At 32.3% G+C, this 19,644-nt stretch overlaps 1 protein-coding gene across 4 annotated transcripts in view; it reads right to left on the bottom strand.

Annotated features, from left to right (window-relative positions):
- Positions 1–1,633: 1,633 nt before the first annotated feature.
- Positions 1,634–19,644, bottom strand: part of LOC148618683 (dual 3',5'-cyclic-AMP and -GMP phosphodiesterase 11-like) — a 97,963-nt gene continuing 79,952 nt past the window's right edge. For all 4 annotated transcript variants that reach the window (XM_088577826.1, XM_088577828.1, XM_088577827.1 and 1 more), the window contains 7 exons: positions 19,375–19,462; positions 15,189–15,289; positions 13,703–13,780; positions 13,392–13,455; positions 9,560–9,634; positions 7,779–7,862; positions 1,634–5,745 (listed from right to left, as the gene is read on the bottom strand). In XM_088577826.1, coding sequence (XP_088433952.1) covers positions 5,545–5,745; positions 7,779–7,862; positions 9,560–9,634; positions 13,392–13,455; positions 13,703–13,780; positions 15,189–15,289; positions 19,375–19,462 — 691 coding nt within the window. In that variant the 3' untranslated portion in view covers positions 1,634–5,544. The remainder of the gene's footprint in view (positions 5,746–7,778; positions 7,863–9,559; positions 9,635–13,391; positions 13,456–13,702; positions 13,781–15,188; positions 15,290–19,374; positions 19,463–19,644) is intronic.

The raw sequence follows: 19,644 nt of genomic DNA, 5'->3' as shown, positions 1-19,644 counted from the left end.
CATAAAAAAATTAAGGTGGTTTCGAATTTTCCATAATACAAATTTAGAAATACAAAAAAAAAAAAAAGAATTTAAAAGGTTACTGGTGATTCTTATAGGCATCAAACAAATACAATGGTCTTGATTTAACATTCCATGATTATTAAAAAAAATCTTTAACTATTCATTGACATAAGTAACCAAGGGAACCAAGATTCTAGCGGAAATCAGAAGAATGTAATCCAGGGACAAAGACCAGACATGGAAAACACACACACACACAACAAAGAACATAAAATAACCAAAAATAATCCATAGAAAGTTACAAAAGAAAATGAGCAACTCAGACTCCACTAAAAACTAGGATCGTGGACCAGGTGCACCGGTAACGTAAGCGTCCTCTGCTTTTCCAAATACACCCACCGAGATGCTCGTAAAAAGTAAAGTCCAGGGTTAACGAAAGAGAAAAGGAAAACTATGACATGTCGAACATACAAGTTTTCATGGTGCAAATAGATACACAGTAACGTATGAGTTGTGATATGAAAACTCCATACGCAGGTGCTGAAGTGATGTTGCCACAGATGAAAGAAAAGTTGACAATACTGAATGAAAAGCCTACCGCGTTTGTCGTATAGTTTGGTCTATAGTTTCCTTTACAATCGATCACTTAGTGTAGGTAAAAATATGAGGCTGACTTTACAATGTCTGTAGTGTCATTTGTCTAAAGTTCTTGGGGTAGATGCGATGTATCAAATCCCGAAACTAGGATTATATAACGATAATACGTCATCTATATAGCGGAAACTGAGATTAACGGATCTAGCTAAACGATGTTCCTTCTTTTGAATCAGATCAGATTGAAGGAATACGTCAACAAGTAAAGGAGCACAATCTGTTCCCATTGGAATGCCGAATGTTTGTTGAAAAACGCGTCCACAACACTGGACAAATGTATTGTCAATAAAATATTCGAGCATTTTCAAAATATCTTCGGTATATTTGGGAGATGATTTTGAAGTAATTTTTACAAAGCATGAGGAATCTCTACCAAGAACTACATATTTGTATCTAGGGGTACTGTCTTTTTTGGAGTAGCAATGATGCAATCATAGAATAAGTGGTTTATGGTCTCTATTTATTCTGAGTTATTTAGTTTATGGTCTTCCTGTTCCTAGTCTTTGTTTGCAGGTCATGAATATCATAATCTTGTTTATTATTGTGGCATCTTTCCTTTTACTTTCAAAGATCAACTTATCTGAATTAAAAAGGATTCAAACTTAAGAGATATTTTGATATGAATACCCTCAACAAATTGTTCCTTTTGTGTGACTATGATCAGTGAGCTACTGTGTACATATAGTAACCATAACGATACCACATGTGCTTAATTTCCACAGTGAAGGCTGCTTTGTCTAGTTCATATAATATGCATAAAAATAAAATATAATAATGTAGTGTACAGCCTCCCTGTTTAGGTTGTCAAAATTAGGCATTGACCATTTGATTGTTCTTTTAGGGTGGGGACTCACATTTTTTTAAAACTATTTGATCTTACATTTTGCCAATGGGAAAAATATATTAAATTTTTCAAATAATCATGAAGCATGATTCTAATTAGTGGTAAACTACCTGGCAAGATTTAAATAATAAATAACTGTAATATTCATTTATTCAATAATTCATAAAATATATTAATGGTATCACAGAAATTTGCAAGCAAGTAACAATATACTGATAATTTCTCATACACAGCAGTGCTAGAACTGAGTTGGTTTCACAGTTGGTAAAAACATGTATGGTATATTCTCTTAATGAGCAGAGTAAAAAGGGAAACATGTAGCTTCATATTTTGTAAAAATAACAGGATTGGTTTGGTAATGCATAATGACCAGTTGTCATGTTTAATAACATGTGACCAGAGGTTTACTTTCACATCAAGTAAAATATGATGAGATGTATGGTTTTATACTAAGTAAATTAAAATATGGAACAAAGAATTGAATTTTTTTTTTTTTTTTTATGGTTTTTATGGTTAAACTCTTACTTTAGAATTTAGTGAAGTAAAACATTTTAATTCACCAGCTAGGAATTTAGTTGTCTCCCTTTCCTTTTGTTGAAAAAGGGTTTGTAAGTCTTGTTACATGATCATGTGAATTCATAAGAATAGGTCCTCAAATCCCATTCAAAAGCATACAACTTGAATGTTTAAGGAGTAAAGACTACAATCTTATCAACAAAAATCTCTAAAGCCTAACTCGAGAGACAAAAATATAATGTTTAATTAATGTATTTCTACACCTTAATGAGTTTGGTAACAACAGAATAAAACAATTCTGAAAGATATATGCCCTATTCCCACTGGACAGTTTATTAAGTTACATCCAATAAAATTCAAATCACTTCAGAAAAGGGCATCTCAAAAGAACTGCTGGTAAACCAAAATAGCTAATATTGGTATAGAATGGGACTATTATCAATCAGAAGGATCAGGGCCACAATATCACTATATATGCCCTAAGTGTATTGTAAGCCTCAAAGACAAATACTTGATTGTTACTCTGTTGTCCACATCAAAGGGTACATGAAGTTAGAATGAGTTGACGTAGCTAAACAGTTTTCATGAAGATCATATCATTTTTTAAAAAAACAATAGTAATATTTCTGATCAAATCACAATATTCATTGAGACAGAATCAGTGGATAACTTAGCTCAAAAAGCTTTTATAAGAGGGGATGGAACTGCACAGAATTGTCTCTTAAGTATTTATTACTGGTAGCAGATTGTTGACAGTGCAATTAAAATTGTTTTATTTTTTCAAAAAGTATAGTTTTTAAAATCTTGAATTTCATCAGAAATTTCAAGAGGAAAAACATTTGTTCCATATAAAAATTGCCCCCTCCTTTTAGAGACAGTATTAAGAATCTGCCAATGCATTGTCTGATAATTAAACAATCCAGAAAATGATTAGCTTTGGCTTCATCATAATAGGAAATATTTACATTCAGAATTGAATTATTCAAATCTTTCATAAATTACTCAAATCTAAAACTAAAAAAGAACATAGTACAAAAATATTTACATATTACAATGAGAAATAATAGAATTAAAACTTATAATTGCCAAAACAACCTTAAAAAATCAATGTGGCAGTAAAAAATCAATGATGGAAATACACTGATCTGAATGCCTGTATAAAAGTTTTTTTTTTACACTACATGTGTATAATCTATTGAACACTAATACTCATTATAAACCAATAATTATTATTTTTGATCCAATAATGTGTTTAAAAATTTGTTGTTTGTCCGAATTTTTTTTTTTTTTTTATAAATTTATGTATATAATTCTTGTAAATTAAATTTTAAGAATTTTGCTGAATGGTTTAAAATGACATGGTTCCTTACATGTATAAAAATTTTCACTGATTATACATTCAGCTAAGCTAGAATTCAATAATTAAATTTCCTTTGAACCCTAGTTGAAAATCCAAAAGCTTAGAATTTGAAGGGAGATAATTTTGCAGAATTACTTCTTCAGGGGAGCACCACATGTCAATTATAACTTCTAGCTTCACTGATTATGTGTATAAAATGATAAAGCCTGACTACTGGAACTAGATGTTGAGTAAGAGGTAGATATATTGATATAACTGAGTAAGACTGCTCTGAGATATACCCTCCATAAGTATGATGTGTAAAGTGTAGCTGTCATATACACATGTGCATACATGTATATTAACAACAAATGTATACAAATGATTCAATATTGCATATGTTACAGGAATATTTGTTCACAACACTGATGCCCTGCTAAGTACTTTCAAAGTAAGAACTCTGTATGTGTAATAAACCTTGAGATTTTGTCAGAGCCATACAAATTTTTAGAAGTTGTAACAACATACATGTACACTATGATCCATATTTACATATTAACAAAGTTCTAGATCAAGATATTTGGCTTCAGCATCTGGAATAATGCTGGTTAAATATGTAGGCGATTTTTTTTTTGTTGATCTAAAAATTATGCTTATATGGTAAGCATCCCCCATGAACTCAAACAGTTTGGTTGATAATATAGAAAAAAAACTGGAAATTATTGGAGCAGTCCTTTGTTTCCGAATTCTGGATCTGCCACTGTAATTACGGGTAGTTAGTTTTCATTTGTCAATATTTAGTGAAAGTATTTTCATTACTTTGTCAGAAATGAAATCAAGTGGTAACAGTTTAATACCTAACAATTTTGAAAATCTTTTTGCCTTATATCTGCTTATTATTACAGACTTTTAGTGTAAACCCAGAGGTCATGATTCATGGCAAGATTTGTTTATAGATCAAAATCTGTAAGTCTTCTAGTACTTTAGGAGAAATCACATGTATGTATTCATAGAAAAAGTTGCATGTTTTGATCTTAGAAAATGGACTGGGTAGATGAATGCACAAACTTTATACAGTAAAGACCAATGATAATAATAATGAGAATGTTTTGAAAATATCAAATTGGTTTTTGTTCGTTTATCACAATTAATTAAATTGCTGGTTTTGAAGGTAGTATTTCTTGATGTATGATAAACATGTCATAAAAGGTTTTATCAACCATCAACTTTAAAACAAGTTGCACATTAAGAGTATATGATTTTCTGATAAATTAAGGTTTTGTACAGGGTGAACTTAAAACAGAGATAATGTACTGAAAATAAAAAAAAAAAAACTGTTGTGTTATAATTGCTAAAAATGTAAATGTATTGTAAGTGTGTTATTCAAAGCTCCATTTACCAACTTTGAATTACTTCATGTAAAAATTTAAAAACCACATTTTGGCTAAAATATCCAGATCAGACATTTTAGTTAAAAATGACAGAACTGCAAGAAATAAAAATGCACACAAAATTATTTCTGAACAAAATAATATCTTGAAAGAGACTTGCCTGTGAAGTTAAAGGTTGTTCAACAAATTTATGTAACGATATTCAAGCTATTAACTAAAACACATTACTGCAGGGCCTAATCTAGAAGGAGAAATGAGCAAAAACTTTGTGCTCACTTCTCCCTTTTGTCTTTGTCAGGGAGAAGTTTTGTAATAAATAACATGGGCAAAAATGTCAATATTGTAATTTTTCAAATAGAATTGACCAAAAATTCTCCTTGTCATTGTTATCTAGGTTAAGCCCTGTACACCATACTACATTAAGATAGTAAAAATTTTCATGATAGTAGATGGTACACTATCAGCAGACTTTTGTCCTGTATTATATATGGCTAATGATGTTGCCTTATTCCTCCTATTTAACTGAGTTCTTTTGGGTCATTACATGTACATGTACATTTATATTTATCAAGTGTCTACAATTTACATTTGAGAGACAAATTCTTCCACAATCAACTCATGGTTTAAACTTTCTCCATCCTTGCTCATCTTAAAAGAAATAATTTAATGCCTCTAAGAACTTAGATACAACATCAATATTCTAGAATCTGTATTTTCTATAAAATCATTCACCTTTTAAGCAAAAGCATACATTATCTATATGGAATTCTGAACAGATAATGGGACTAAAACAAATATCAGCCGACATCCATTGATTCTTCACTACCATTTAGAATTTTTGTGTCTCTACTTTTGCTTTCACACAAGTCTTTACTTTCATTTTCCCTGCCACACTGGTCCTGCTCATGTTTGCTTTGTGCTTCATGTAACCAGTTGTCTCTATTGTCAGAACAACCATCAAGTAATGGTGAGAGTTTAGTTGATACTTTGACTATCGCCTGAAAGAAAGAAAAAATGTGTTTGATTTAGCATAGCTATTCATCTGAAACTGGCAAAACATATAAAATTTATAAAATGCATCCAACAGTAATAATATTCCTTGATGCACATCTAATGTAACATACATGCTATGATGCCCAACCTTCTTATAAAATAACATCAAAATTCCTTGAGGGGCTTCAAGAGGAATTGTTTTAACATGTGAAGCTTGTAATATAAATTATCTCCCTTTTGGAGTCCTCCAACAGTAATTATGTTCCTTCATGCACATCAACATATCTTGCCCAACCATCTTATCAAATAACATCAAAATCCCTCGAGTAGTCAAGGCGCAATTATGCTTACAACGTTTTACTTGTGAAACCTTGTATTGGATTATCTCCATTTGGAGTCATCCAACAGTAATTATATTCCTACATGGTCATCTGAATATAGCTGAAATTTTGCTGCTCGGTCGTTAAACCCCAACAACCAACCAACCTACATGCAGATCCCTTGAGCGGTTAAGGAGGAGTTGTGCTTAGGAGGTTTTAACATGTAAAACCTTTAATTTAAATTATCTCCCTTTGGTCTCCTCTGATAGTAATTATATTCCTTCATGTAAATCTGCATATGATACCAAACCTTCATGAGAAATTTTATCAAAATCCTTTCAGCAGTTTCAGAGGAGTTGTGCTTACAAGGAATGTGGACAGACAGACAGACAGGGTGATTCATATATACTAAGAAAAGGTCATCAATTTATACGTATCTACAACACATCAACTGCATTTATAATTTTGCACACTAATTGTAGGCCGTTATTGCTTTATACCATTTATATTACAATAAAGAGCTTTGCTGAGCACAGCTTAAAGAATGCAGTGATCCAACCCTGAAAAGTTTGGGCAAGTGTGGCCACAATATTTGTTTTTGACACACTTTAGCATAGGAAATTACAATATATTATGGACACAAAAACTGATTTGGAATAAGAATGTCGATTTTTTTGGGATGTAGCCCCTTTGAATCCTTATAACTCAAAAATGGTAAAAGATACTTGAAATCTGATTGAAAATGCAGGCAGGAATTATCAAAAAAAAGAATTCAAAACAGGGTGTTGCCCCTTTGACCCCTTATACTTGAAAACTGTAAGAGATATCTGAAATCTGATTGAAAAATGCAGGCAGTGAGTTTCATTAAGAAACCAATAAAAAAATTCCAAATACAACCAAATTTTAAAACATCTATTTTATCTTGGGTGTGGCCCCTTTGACTCTTTATAACATAAAAACCCTAAGAAATATCTGAAATCTGATTTCATAAGGATATCCAATTTAAAAATTTGAAATCAGACCATGATTTTTTGGGTGTGGCCCAATTTTGTACACCTTTAACTCAAAAACAGTTAAAGATAATCCTACCCTATAAAAAAAAAAATTCTAAATAGAAATTCAAAATATATACTGTGAAAGTTCTTGAATTCGTGGATACCAATTTTCATGGATTAGGGAAGAAACACAAGTTTGTGGATTTTTGAATTCGTGGTTTTGTGGATTTCAGTATACACATCAATGAAAATCTCTTTTTCGTTGGGAACTAAATTTTGTGGTTTTCGTGGGTTGGCCAAACCATGAAATTTAGTACCCCACCAACAATAGTACTTTCACAGTAGACTGACATCTGAATCATAAAAATCGAATCAACAAGCTTTTTCTATCAATTCTAATGATAATACAAATTTCTCCTCTATAGGCTCCTTTTTCTAAAGGGGTTGTCTAAAAACTATAAGGTCCTCAACTATGTCCCTAGGAGCAATGTGTTTAAATTTAAAAAAGACTAGGTAATTTTTGTAAACAAACTAAAATTAATGGACGACAATGACGATGACAGGGTGATACCATAATATGATAGATTTTTTTTTTGCGGTCGTAAAAAGAGGCCGTATAAAACAAAACAATAACATACAATGCACTGGTACATCTTTTTTTCACTGACTGAGTACCTTAGTACAAATGGAAATGAGTCATTATCTTTAAAAAGAAATACATACCTGGTACACTGGCATACAAATATTGTCAATAAAACCAACTTGCATCCTGGGTAATTCTTCTTTCTTCTCCCTGTCCATCATATCCTATAACAGAAAATTCCATTGTAAAACCTTGTCACAGTATTCTATATTTCTTGGTAAAATGCACAACTACTTTTTATCCAGTATGTAGACCTTCTACCCAGTTTTTAAAGTTCTAGTCAGTTGAGATGAGAAAAAGAAGACTGACGGATGGATTGGCTGACATGTCAAAAACATTATACCCATCCACAACTATGTTGTGTGGGTAATAATTAGTTACCATGGTTACTAGTGTATACCACAGATGGAGTAAGTTTGAGGTTTTTATCAAGGAGACAGGTGACACTCTGTTACTGAATATCTTGTATAATACCTACTTCATATTATAATTACATTGTTAGCTGCTTTATCTGCCAGCAAAAAAAACCAAACATTTATTTTTCAGATAAAAACTTTTGTATTTCTCCGAACAGAAATTACCACTATTATTTGTTGTTGACAATAACAGAATATGACTGCAAATTTAGATTAAACAGAAGTTCCTAACAATATGCATACCTCCAGATGGTAATCTAACACTCCATTGAGTTTGATTACAATGCTACAAGTGATTGAGGAGGAGTTGTGGACAACACATCAGATCAAGATTTGCTAAAAATCGCTGAAGTCCATCATTCTACAAGTTTTGCCCAAACATAAATTCCTGACAAATTCGACATCCCAATACAGTGATTTTACACTCCATCAAATAACAACCCTACAAGTCTTTGAGGAGTTGTGGAAAACCCATGAAACCAAAGAGTGCTGAAAAGTCCATCAGCTGTCATTTCTACATTTTTGTCCAAACTTAAATTACTGACAGTATCAACATCTCCATGTGGTTATATTACATCCCACCAAGTATCATAAAAATGCTACAAGCTGCTTAGAAAATAGTTGGGACGGACAGACAGACAGAGAGGGTGAAACCTATATACCCCCTAAACTTCGTTTGTGGGGGTATAATCATATAATATAGGGGTCAGACAGCAGTTCTTCGCATATACAAATGTATCTTAAAAATGGTTATGATTAGCCAAATTCTGATGTGAGTAAAAGTATTCAGCATGAAGAGATATATTAGTGGCCAAATTTTCTTGAAAATCTGTCGACCTAGGTTGGAGTTATTGTCCTTTTTGGATGTTTTTTGTTGCAAATTTGATGTTATCAATTTCAAAAATCCATTTCTCAGAAACTACTGACAGAAATTCAATGACATTTGAAAAAAAAAAGTGCTCCTTTCGTGGTACAGCACCTTGTAGTACAATTTCAAAGGAATTCATTCACTGATTTTAAATCAATGTCTGGACACTAGAAAAATTGTGAGCTATGTATGCTCACTAACTTCATACCCCTTTCCCCATTTGATAGCATCCATAATTAAGAGGTGCACAATTAGAATATGTAATAAAGATGTGAAAATTTTGTTAAATTCCATTCAGTAGTGTACGAGTAGTAACAAATATGAGATGGATACCCCTCTGTGTGATGGCAGGAAGGAAGGACAGCCATCCCTATCCCCACTTTGTAAGTGGTGGTATAAAGGCAGAAAATGCTTCATATTGTAGACTTACATCTATCAATGTTTCAAAGTTTAGGTTCATACAAAGTTTTATCAATATCCATTGAAAAGGTAACGGCAAGTTGTGGTAACTAGATACAAACTTGTATATGTGGTATATTTATAAAAATGTGTATTCTACAAATTTGTCAATACATACCATAGGTGTTATCTTTAGCTGAGCCTTTTCTAAGTCTCCTTGTTCGAAGAACTCATTGGAAATCAATTCAACTACCTACAAAAGTGAAATAAGTTTAAGAGTATTTCTGCAAAAATTTCATGTCTACACAGATTTGTTTTTTGAAAGTTTTGTGTAGAATTAGACCATTAATGATTGTAGTACTTTGTAGTAGTCATCATTCATTGATGGATTGAAATAGCAAGCTTCATTAGTTGTGCTAAATTATGCTAAAATAGTATAATGTTTTATTTCCATTGCCAGTCATTGGAGGTTGTATTTCTGATTATACTGAACATCTGAATCTTCTTGTTTAACTTCGTCAAGACAAGGAAACATATAGAATTTGGTTGAACCAAATATCTGAAGTACTAGTGGATTAAAAAGGTTCTCCTATTCATTTCAAAATATCAATTTCCTGCACGTCACTCATAAAGAAGACTTCAAATATACATCCTGTAAGATCCTATTAATCTAAATAAATATTTCAAGCTTAGTTAATATCTAATAACCTTGATGACATCAATGATAATTTGATTATAATTAGAAACCACCTGTAAATATTCTGTAATAAATCTTATATAATGACCTTTTCTTTTGGCTAATATGATTTTAATTAGTAGAGATATTCTTACATGCTGTAATTATCCCTATGCTGCACATGGTCCATTATATTTTAATCAAATCTAAGACTTATAAAATAAAAAAAATAAACTTTTTGGGATTTGCTGATAGTTTAATCATAGGAACTGATCTATGTTTTGCCATTTGCAGACATCTTAAATTATGGTAGAAACTTTAATGGCTATATAGGAAACAGACTACTTTGGATATAAATAAATGTCTCAAACAGTTTGAAGCCTCTCATTTATTTAAGGCTAGGATTAGATATCTTCTCTTGTTTTAATGTCTGACCTAGATTTTTTAACTTTGAACTATGTTCATGTCTTTTCATTTGAATTTGATACCGGCTATAATAAATCAAAGGCGAAAGAGTTGCTTCTAAATGTTAAAAAGGCTAAATGTGGGCAAATGAAACAGTATATAAATTAACAGTCTTAACTGTTAAGTCATTTTACAAGACAGAAAAAATGGACAGTTGATATTACTTGGCCATAACAATGTACCACTTTTATGGATACATCATACTGATCATTGACCCACATTCATGACAGACCATATAAACCATAACACAGTACCATATTCATGGACAATTTGTACAGATCATTACATTGTACCACTTTCATGGACAGATGATATAGATCATTGCATTGTACCAAATCCATGGACAGACAGTACAGACCATTACATTGTACCACAATCATGGAAAATTGGTATAAATCATAATATTGTACCACATTCAAGGACAGATGGTACAGACCATTACATTGTGCCATATCTATGGAGAGATGATACAGATCATTATATTGTCCCACATTCATGGAGAGATGGTACAGACCATTACATTGTACCAAATTCATGGAGAGATGGTACAGATCATTATATTGTCCCACATTCATGGAGAGATGGTACAGACCATTACATTGTACCAAATTCATGGAGAGATGGTACAGATCATTACATTGTACCACATTCTTGACTAGAGAAAAGACCATTATATTGTACCACAATCATGGACAAACAGTACAAAGTATCAAAATGGACCACATTCATGGAAGGTACATATTATGAAAATTTAGAAACAAAATAAGTGGTAATGGGAGTGAAAAGACCCTTTTAACCTGATTACAACTGATTTAGAAGAAATATGTACAACTTGTTAATTTCAGATAAGACACAGTTTTGCCTCTGCTGGATCTACAGTATTGATAAAATCACAACTGTCATGAAAAAAAATCCTAGAACAGTTAAGAAACAATACTTATCAAACATGTTTACAAACACCTGCTTAAACTTTATAATTTGTATCACATAATGAAAGACTTGAAGCATAATATGATTGTATCATTAAACATTGATTAAATTTACTCTTATATTCTGGCATTTAAATATTATTTATATTGATTACAATAATTTATCATTACATGATTGAATAATATTAAACATTTAAAATACATTATAATAAATTGTTTATAGAAATTGAAATGAAGATTAGAAAATAATTTGTGTTATCTTTTCAAGCCCCTGGAACTTCTCAAGCTGACAAAATATAGCTGTAAATTATTTCAAAATTTTATCAGATGATGGGAACAAAGTGTAATTTTTTTTTACACAAAAGATTTTATGATATCCTTGCAGAAAAGTTTTCTGTAGTTAAATTCAAGGAACAAAACTCTTTCAAATGATAATAATTCATCTTTATAACTACCAGGAAATATAGCATTATAACAGTAATTTTATAAAACATTTCAACTAGAGACACTGGTGGACCCAGATCACTCACCTGGAACTTATACTAACTAAAATGTTTAGCACAAAGCTTGATACAATGACAGAGGTCAAGCCCTGAACAGTTGGGGAGGTAAGGACATACCATTACAGCTTTAAATTTTGATATATTTGACACACACACACACACAAATTCCAAACGATGTTAGAACTATCAACTATATCAAAATTCATATATATATTCTGATAAGAAAGATTCTAGTAAAACCCAAAAGTCAATCCAGCCTTCCTTTGGAGGTATGGCACTTCCTGTTACAGTTACAATTTCACAAAGACCCATTCACTTTTCATGAAAATGCTTGTTTTTGACCTTTTTCGGCCATTGTTCCTAAGTTGTTCAAGTCAAACCCCACCTCAAAATTTTTTTTTAAATATGCTAACCTTCCTTTTGTGGTATGGCATCTTGTGGTACAATTTTAAAGAGATCCATTAATTTATTGTCAAGTTATTGTCCAGACATCATTAAAAGTGCCTGTTTCTGGTCCCTTTTCAGCTCTTAATCCTTAACATTTCAAGTGACAACCTACAAAATGATTTTCAGCCTTCCTTATCTGGTATGGCACCTAATGGTATAATTTCTTAAAGACCAATTCAACTATAGGTTTTGTCAGAACATCATGAAAATGTTTGTTTCTGCCCCTATTTTGGCCCCTTATTCTTACATGATCAAGATACAACCCCTTTATTCAATCAAAGCCTTACTTCTGTAGCATGGCACCTTGTATTTCAATTACAAAGAAATCCATTCTTCTGGCTGTGGCCCCTTTCTGGCCTGAAATCTAATGAAAAAATGCAGGCAGGGATTTTCATAAGGAATCTGATAAAAAGTAAAATTTCAAAATTGGACAAAAAACAAGAACGTTTGTTTTGGGGTGTGGCCCAATTTTGTATCCCTTTTACTCAAAAACAGTTACAGATAAGCATACCCTGTAAAAAAAATTGAACAAAATTTCAAAAGGAATGCACGGGCATCTGAATCATTAAAATCAGATCAACAATAAAACTTATCTATCAATTCTAATGATAACACCCATTTTCACCATTTTAAGCCTATATTTCCAAAAGGGGTGAGGCTAAAACCTCCAAAAACATTTGGGCCCTCCAACATGTCCCTAGAAACAATGAGTTTAAATTTAAAAAAGATGGGATAAGTTTTACTCAAGTCAATGTCAATGAACTGAAGTTAATGGATGCTAACAACAACGACAGGGTGATACCATTAAAGGTGGTATAAAAATGGTTGAAATTGAGAAAATCAATGAAGCATGAAAGGTCACAGCCCCTCTTTCCATAGTTATTATGCCCATTCTTCATTTTTTGTACTGGCCACTGAAACTTGTGAATTTCCTTTGAGGCTTGTCATAATTTTTTTCTTGAACAATGTGAAAATTGTGAATATACGCACCTTTTTCTGAACTTCCCAGGGTTTGGTGATGGCTGACACGTCTGATGCTGTCATCAACATAGACCTATTCAAAGAAGAAAAAAAAAATTATATCATTAAAAGATATACTTTAAGAGTATGTTATGTTGAAATCCAATTTTCAACTAAAAATGCAATTTTATTGAGCACATGGGATTGTTCACCCAACTGACTGAAAATCAATAGCTATGATTAAGAAACAAATTTTGAGGAAGGACACAATAATAATCCAAGAGATATAGGTAGCAGAAATAATAACCCTGTAAAACTGAAAAGTTGGTTGCTAAAATCACCTGAGTAAATCCCTGTCAGTTTCTTGGCTCCAGTCAGTCTTCTGGTCTTCTACCAATTCGAAGAACTTTCCTCGAAATCTGTTGCAAAAAAGATTGAATCAATATTTAAAAAAATGTTTTATTGGATACCAAATGGTTGTCTTATTTTATTTTAAAACGAAAGCCAGCCAGTCGTATAGAAGATGCCATGTTAGCTCAGTAATCAGAATAAATCTGTACCACATTATATACATTGTTCATGTATCTAAACCCACAGAATATCTTAAGTTGTTACCCCTACTTTACATTTCAGTCAGCATACTTAACTTAACAGCCATGTGTTTTAATCAAACATATATTTTAAATGAGAACACATAACAATTTCCTTGTTTTTGCTCAACCTTTTCATCTCTGGTATAAACAGAAATCTAAAACAGTTACCTTGTTGATTAATTAGTATAAACATTATATAATAACTGAAATTAATCAAGTTATACAACCCACCACTGACAAGTCTGACATGTATATTATTTACAGTAGAGTAATGCAACAACTTACACTGGTGAAATTCATCAAAAACAGCCCTCCCCACTTTAAAGTGTTTTAAAGTCCTTTAACTCAGTTAACAATTGAAATCATAGAGTAGTTTCATTTCATAATGATAAACATTGTAACAAATAATACCTCAGTATTTTTGAGTTATTATATAGCATATATCAAAAGACTGGGATATAAAAATATTAAAATGTCAAGAGACAATTCTAAGTAATTGAGACAGCAACAACAACAAAAAACATCAGGAGCATGCTTCTGTCTTGCCCCTAACAGCCCCCAATATCAATCCAAGTTTTCCTGATGTAACATGACACCTTGTGGTACAAATTCATGGAGAACCATACATTTATACTCCAAGTTACTGTCTGATCACCAAATGTCTACAGATAGTAACACTATTATACTATTGTGGTCATATAAGAAGACATGGAATGAATAAGTCAACAGGAAAGGTGCTTAGACAAAACAATAAGTTAACTCATCAATATACACTGTAATACCAGAAGTAATTCATTACCTGTAAAATTTACCACAAAACTTGATAAGGACAGACTGCAGTATGGATACAAACCCAGGGACAAATCTTTATACCTTTATACACATATTTACAGCTGTGCCAGTACTTTATTGTATATTACAATATTTACTACAGTCAGCACGGAGTAAGAGTGCAATATATATACTGGTGCCAATATTGTAAATCTTCAGTTTACTAGTTGTTGGGGATATTTTTCACTCACAAAATTTGTTGACAGACGAACAGATGGACAGACCAAGCAAAAACTGTAGAGCACCTGCACTCACATGTCAAGCCTTTTTAATTAACCATTATGACAAATATTTCAGTCATGTAAAGGGAATCTAAAACAGCTCTGTCTGGTTTTTCCATTTGTGTGAGATCCAAATGAGTAATCAAGGATGTTAAAAACCTGGTCATTACTGCATTACTTACTTGAAGTAAAGAACCAGATCTGTTGCCAGTATGGCACTTTCTAACAGCTGTATTACCCTTTCATATTCTTCTGGTCTTAAGCTGCTCAAAATATCATTGCCCTGCAAAATTTCAAGCAATCACTCAACTAAAGCCTTACTATGACTTAGTTGCTAATAAATGTACTCAGAAATCTACCGCAATTTCATACTACAAAAGGGTACTATAACATTTACCAATACAAAAATGTATGACTAGATTTTTACTCTCAACTTTATGAGAAATTCATCACTGATTTTTTTACTGAATTTCCTACATATTAAGCTCTGGGTGGCTGTTTGTGAGTTCTCAGAATTCACTTTTGTTCCACAAAACACTACTATTTCAAATAATGCATTTGTGAGATTTGTTTAAGTTTCTTTCCGACTAAGGCTTGCTTTAACTGTTTGTATCAGAACACAATTAAAACCAATCTTTTCAGAAAAGAAAAAAAACTGAATTTGATGAATGACATTGAAGAAGGAAGTTCTAACACTTCAAACACTTTAACAGTAATCCAGCTACAATAAAAAATGAAAATTAATATCTATTAATGGAAAATGAATTGAGAAATATTCATTAAATCAATGAATGCGGAAGAGAAAACAGGAAAATTCCATTTTACAGAGCAATGCTTCTAATAATTCTGCGGGAAAATATTCCAGTAGATGAAAATAAAAATCATTCAAATTTAAGGCGGAACAAATGAATGCATTTATAGACACTAGTATAACAATGTTTGATTATGTAAATTAATCACAATATGTGATTTTAGGACTATTGATACCAATTTCAATGAAAATTATCTCCCTTGATTATGATGGCAATTTTCAGTAAACTGCAATAATAATGGTTTTCATTTCACTAAAATATGGTTGAACATTATCTATAATATGTCCAAAAAATGTAATATGTATATACATAACAAACGATAAATATCACCATCCAGTGAATAACACAGAATATCATATAAAGGAAGAGTACTCAAGGGAACCAAGATTCTAGTGGAAATCAAAAGAATGTAATCCAGGGACAAAGACCAGACATGGAAAACCGACTAACACAACAGAGAACATATAATAAATAAAATAATACATACAAAGTAACGAAAGTAAATGAGCAACTTGGACTCCACTAAAAAACTTGGAGCATGGACCAGGTGCACCAGTAGGGTAAGCTTCCTCTGCTTTTCTAGAAACTCCTGCCGAATTGCTCATCAAAAGTCAAGTCCGGGGTAGACGAAAGAACAATGGAAAACTAATACACGTTGAACAAATCAGTTTTCATGGTGCAACAATGAAACACTGTAACAACCATGAGTTCATGATGATGACCATAAAACATCTGCAGTGATGACTTCAATCTTGTAGCAAGATAACCCTGTTCCAGAAGCCGAACTGTAAGAAGTCTAGCATGATACAAAAAGTCTACGTAGGTATGGCAAGCTCTGGAATAACATGTGAGTTGTGATATGAAAACTCCATACACAGGTGTTGCCACAAATAAAAGGAAAGTTGACAATACTGAATTAAAAGTCATCAAGTGTGTCGGTCGAATAGTCTGGTCAAAAGTTTTCCTTTACCGTCCACCTCTAAGTGTAGGTCAAGATAAGAGGCTGACTTCACGGTGTCTGTAGTATCCTTTATCTCAAGTTCTTTGGGGTAGATGCGACATATCAAATCCCTGAAACTAGGATTAATGATAATACGTCATCTATATGCGGAAACTGAGATTAAAGAATCAAGCTAAACAAAGTTCTTTCTTTCGGATCAGATAAGCCATTAAGTCAGCCAAAAAAGAGTGAAGGAATAGGTCAGCAAGTAGAGGAGCACAATTTGTTCCCATTGGAATGCTGACGGTTTGTTGAAAAATGTGTCCACCAAACTGGACAAATATGGTGTTGATGAAAAATTCCAGCATTTTGAAAATATCTTCTTCGGTATATTTTGAAGATAATTTGGAATTATTTTTTATTAAGTATGGGGAATCTCTTCCAAGAACTACATATTTAGGGAAGAAATATGAATCTGTTATTTGACTTTAAAACCTGTTAAAATGTTGAATTCTTCCTAGGTACATTTTGAACTTGATGTTAATTTAGGAATGTGTCGGTTTAAACATGTTTCACTGTGCCTGTCAAACCATCAAATTAAACCTGTCTCAACCATACTCTTCAATCCTTTTTTAGTTCCTTTCATAATCATGTTGTTTTGCAATGATTTGGTGGTATTTTCCATAGTACGATTACTGAATTTATTAAAATGATGGCGCTTGTAAGACAAAATACTTTAACTAGGGAAGGATTTTTGAAAATAAAAGTACCTAGAAAATCCAGGTCGACAACAACCGGTTTTTGGTGAAAAAAGCAGTTTTTTGCAAATTTCTCAATTTGGTTTAGACAAATTCTGACACGAGTTCAAGTAGTTTAATCTAATCATGGAGATATTTCTGTGAAAATCTGTTGACCCATGTCAGAGTTGTTGTTTTGTAGTTTTAAAAATCAACTCCTCTGAAATATGAGATGGTCAGTAGGTGGTGCTCAGTAGGTGGCTGCAGCTATTCAAGTTTACAATTTAACCCCTATGTGGAAACACATTCTTGCTATAACTTATACTAAGCCAATGGTGACCAAACTTGGCAGAAATAACTAGAAATACTGTGAGCAAGCTAACAAACAGAATACAAAGAAGTGGGTTCAAATGGACTTAAATGGATTATCTCCTTTTGGGGTCATCCAACAGTAATAATAGTAGAATACCCCCACTTCAAATGGACTTAAATGGATTATCTCCTTTTGGGGTCATCCAACAGTAATAATAGTTAAACTTTACTCACTCGGATGGCTCGAACATCCAGGATTTCTCAAACACAATTCGAAGTACCAAACTTTTCTCTTATAAAATCAATATAAATAACCTTGGATTTCTCAAACACTCGAACTAACTAGTCGGTCCATTTGGTAACAAATCTAAGAGAATAACCTTCATTAACTCAAACTTGCCAGCCATTTTGTCAGCTTGGGTAATAAAAGGTGCGAAAAACTGAAACCCTATCATTAATCAAAGTGTCATTTTAATTAATTACAGGTAATATTTAAGTCATCACTAATTAGGTAGTTTTAATCTAACATAGTACTGACTGAAGTTCGAGAATGTTCCAAAGTTGGCATGATGAAAGCTTCAAAGAAAATCAGATGAAACAAATTATTGACCAAATCTTGAATTCTGAAAGTTTTTTTAAAAGCAAACACAGCATATTTCATGTCCATAAATCAACTTAACCTTCCCACAGCAAATGAAAAATATCCTCCATAGGATGTAAGCAATTTCTTTTGATAAAGTCAAACTCGGACTGGCTACAAAAAAATATGGAAATCTACAAACTTCCATTTTTCGAACTCCCGATAACTCAAACACATTATAATGGTCCCTTTGAGTTTGAGCTACTGAGGTTTGACTGTATATTCCTTACTGCACATCTACATATGATACCCAACTTTCTTATAAAATTTCATTTAAATCCCTTAAGTGGTTTAGGAGGAGTTTAGCTTACAAGAAATGTGGACAAACAGACTGATTCCTATAAACCCCCCCAAACTTTGTTTGCTAGGGGTATAATAAAAGAGGTAACTTCTACATGCAATAAAAGTTTGATTCTGCTTTATCAAACATAATGGTGACCAAAGGCCATCTTATTCAAAGATCAACTTTTCTAAAATTGCTGGTATCAATGATTTGAAACTATATATGGTTACTGACCTCAACCACATCTACAAACATTATTCCTTTGTGTGACTCAGGTGGCTCAGCAGCTAGCAAGATTGATCTTACAATAGTGACCTATGAAAGGATGAACTTACTGTTCCAATAGAACAATGATAGACTACATGATTTCTTTAGGTTAGCCATTAGTTGTATTTCTCTTTGTACCTGATATAATCTGACAGGACAAGAGAACTTAGATTGCTGAAATACAATGAAAGTAACTTTTAGAATCTACAAAAATATAATAAATACAGCTTTCTGGAATATTCAGCGGTCGGATTCTACCACATACTAAACATGTGCTAACAAAATTAATGGTCCAAATTACACAATATCTAAAGGCTCACAGTGTTATAAGAGCTTCACTGTATATGTACTAGAAATGACATCACATGTATACTAACCTTTGTACTGATGATCATGATGCATTGGTCAAAATGGTGATGTTCTAATGTAGATGTTGAGTATAATTCTGCTAGTGGAGACATGGACCTGAAATACAAAAAATTAACATACTAGAGTACAGTTTGATCCAATAACAAGGACAAAATAAAAGCATGGCATGACCTCCACGTGAAATAATTTGATTGATGACCTTGTCCTTTGACCTATGACCTTGACAATGCTTTGGGTTTTAGATTTATATATAAGGACTTAGTATGTACAAAGGTGGT

The sequence above is a fragment of the Perna viridis genome, chromosome 4 (genome assembly GCF_037379345.1).
Source record: "Perna viridis isolate PV_CMFRI_1.1 ecotype Kerala chromosome 4, ASM3737934v1, whole genome shotgun sequence".
Lineage (NCBI taxonomy): Eukaryota > Metazoa > Mollusca > Bivalvia > Mytilida > Mytilidae > Perna > Perna viridis.
Note: the sequence above shows the minus strand (reverse complement) of the source record. Positions and strands in the feature narration are given on the sequence as shown.